Source organism: Temnothorax curvispinosus, unplaced genomic scaffold, assembly GCF_003070985.1.
Source record: "Temnothorax curvispinosus isolate PA1 unplaced genomic scaffold, ASM307098v1 QBEX01001535.1, whole genome shotgun sequence".
Lineage (NCBI taxonomy): Eukaryota > Metazoa > Arthropoda > Insecta > Hymenoptera > Formicidae > Temnothorax > Temnothorax curvispinosus.
Window position 1 is genome coordinate 1 of NW_020211315.1, and position 2253 is coordinate 2253.

At 38.7% G+C, this 2253-nt stretch overlaps 1 protein-coding gene across 1 annotated transcript; it reads right to left on the reverse strand.

Annotated features, from left to right (window-relative positions):
* Window positions 1-6: 6 nt before the first annotated feature.
* On the reverse strand, window positions 7-2229 carry LOC112466293 (probable chitinase 10; the record flags this gene model as incomplete). The annotated part of the gene is made up of 3 exons (XM_025034325.1): window positions 1855-2229; window positions 1348-1769; window positions 7-355 (listed from the first exon to the last, which is right to left on the reverse strand). Coding segments are annotated over exons 1-3 (847 nt in total), but the record flags the coding sequence as incomplete, so codon positions are not given.
* Between the last annotated feature and the right edge of the window lie 24 nt (window positions 2230-2253).

A 2253-nucleotide genomic window follows, 5' to 3' on the forward strand; every position in this document is an offset into this window, starting at 1 on the left:
TGCCCATAACAATGCTCCTGGGTGGTGCACCCTTCGAAATCCAATAGTTGATCGAATAGTTAGCGTTCAAGTAGTACATCTCATCGTAGTACTTCTCATCGTCCGGATGATAAAATAAAGGCGCAACATGACCGGTACGATTGTCCCACTCTCCGTGATAGTCAGACGCCATGACGGTGATCCAGTCCAAATACTTGGCCAACGCCGGGACGTCGTAGCCCTTGTCAATCACCTGCATGTCCGGCGAGACCGCTGCCGAGAGAAGCAATTTTTTTGGCTTGAATACAGCGCTTAATTCCCGCAATATAGCTGCAAAGCTCTCTTTATCCGAATCTGGACCCTTGTTGCAATTTCCCTGTTGCCAAAATTTGAAAAAAATTTTTAATAACTGAAAATGATTATAGGTAAATAATTTGCAAGATTACATACAAAAAATACGAAAAACAGAACTTCAAATAAAGATATAAAATACTATCTAAATTTTATATTTAAATCTTAAAATATTATTTAAAATATTTCCAGAGAGATAAAATAAAGAACAAAACACGAAAAAAGGACAATGATGAATAAGAACTCGAACGCTTGTATTAATATTATTACAGTCTGTCAAGTATATAAGAGCGTGGTCGGCCTAATTTATAGAAAAATTGAGTTAGCAAAATTTTGAAATACATATATAGATACATTCTATTTGATTAGTATAAAGCTAAGATGCAATTACATTAATGTGTCCAGTCACCATCGGCGTCGATAATTGACTAACATTTCCGAGGCATATTTTGCACTATTCGTGCGGCAAGGATCTCCATATCTCCAACGAAACTCTCAAGATAATTGCTTTAAACTGAATATTTGTCTTTCACGAAGCTTATGCTTAATATATGCCCAAACATTTTTTATTGGATTTGCATCGGGCGACTGTGACGGCCAATCCAATTGATTGATGCCAGATTGCTCCTTCAACTCACAATCAGTACAGAGTCTGCTTCGGTGTTTCGGATCATCATCCACCTGCAGGATCCAGTCTTCATTTCTTCTTTTTATAAACCACGAGTAGACAGATAGTAACAAGGCCTTTTTACAGATTTCCAAAATTTTGTCCGCATTCAGATTGTGTGTAACACGTAATACAGCCCGAAGCCCGACGCGTACGCGGCACTCATGCGACGCTTATGTTTTGCTGTGGCAAAACTTTAACGACAACTGAGTTTTTCTTCGCAAAGCATTAAGAAGAAAAGTATCCTCTATCAACTCATGCAAGAATCAGGAGTATAGCTTTTACCAACTGCGAGTTATAGCGACTACGTTCTTACTTGACGGAATGTAAATAAAAAAAATTGCGCTCACCTGCCAGCAAACAGGATACTCCCTAAACAAGTCCAATCCGTCAAAGCCGTAATTTCCGATAAACTGAATGGCATGATTGATGAATTTCTTTTTAGCGGATGGACTATTCACCAATAATCGGCTGTACTTGTCGCCGGCGGAGTCATTCCACCCGCCCAGCGCGAGAAGCACCTTAAGACCCCGCTTTTTATACGCTACCACCTTCTCGTAGAAATGATTTTCGTAGTCCGCCCAAAAGTCTTTCACCTTAATCACCAGCTTGAAATTATCTAGCACTGCAAAGCCGTACACTATATGCGTGCATAGAGTGTGATCGATGTATTCCGGCATGTAACGGCCGATTTTATCTCGGTACCAGGCCCAATTTGTGAAATAGCACACAACCTTGTAGTAGCCGGATAACGGGGATACCTTGTCGGGGTCTATAATTGCCGGGATCGTGATAACATATAACGCTTGCTTTATGTCACGCTTGCAAAATAAAACATTTTCCAGATAGACAATTACCATCGAGCAATGAGATTGGAATTTTCGAGGAGACCGATGCGTCTGATTTATGAGTGAAATGTACAGTTATGGACATTACAACAGCTAGAAGTATTAAAGTTATAACGCACAATAAAACCGCACGTTTCCACGTCCAGAACCACGGTGTCACTAGAATAATTATAAAAAGCTGTATTAGAACGTTTGTTTCACAATACTACTTATTAATACCATTTGATGAAATTCATACACAATTAATATGACGGGTAGCAAGTGTGTACGAAAGGAGTATTATAATTACATTAATTAAGTCCCTCACGTAAAGCATTATAATTCTTCTTATTTAGTGTCAATTTTATGTTATTCTATTTAAAATCAAGTAAACAATTTGCGGCATGCAATATCTCTAATATATGCCAG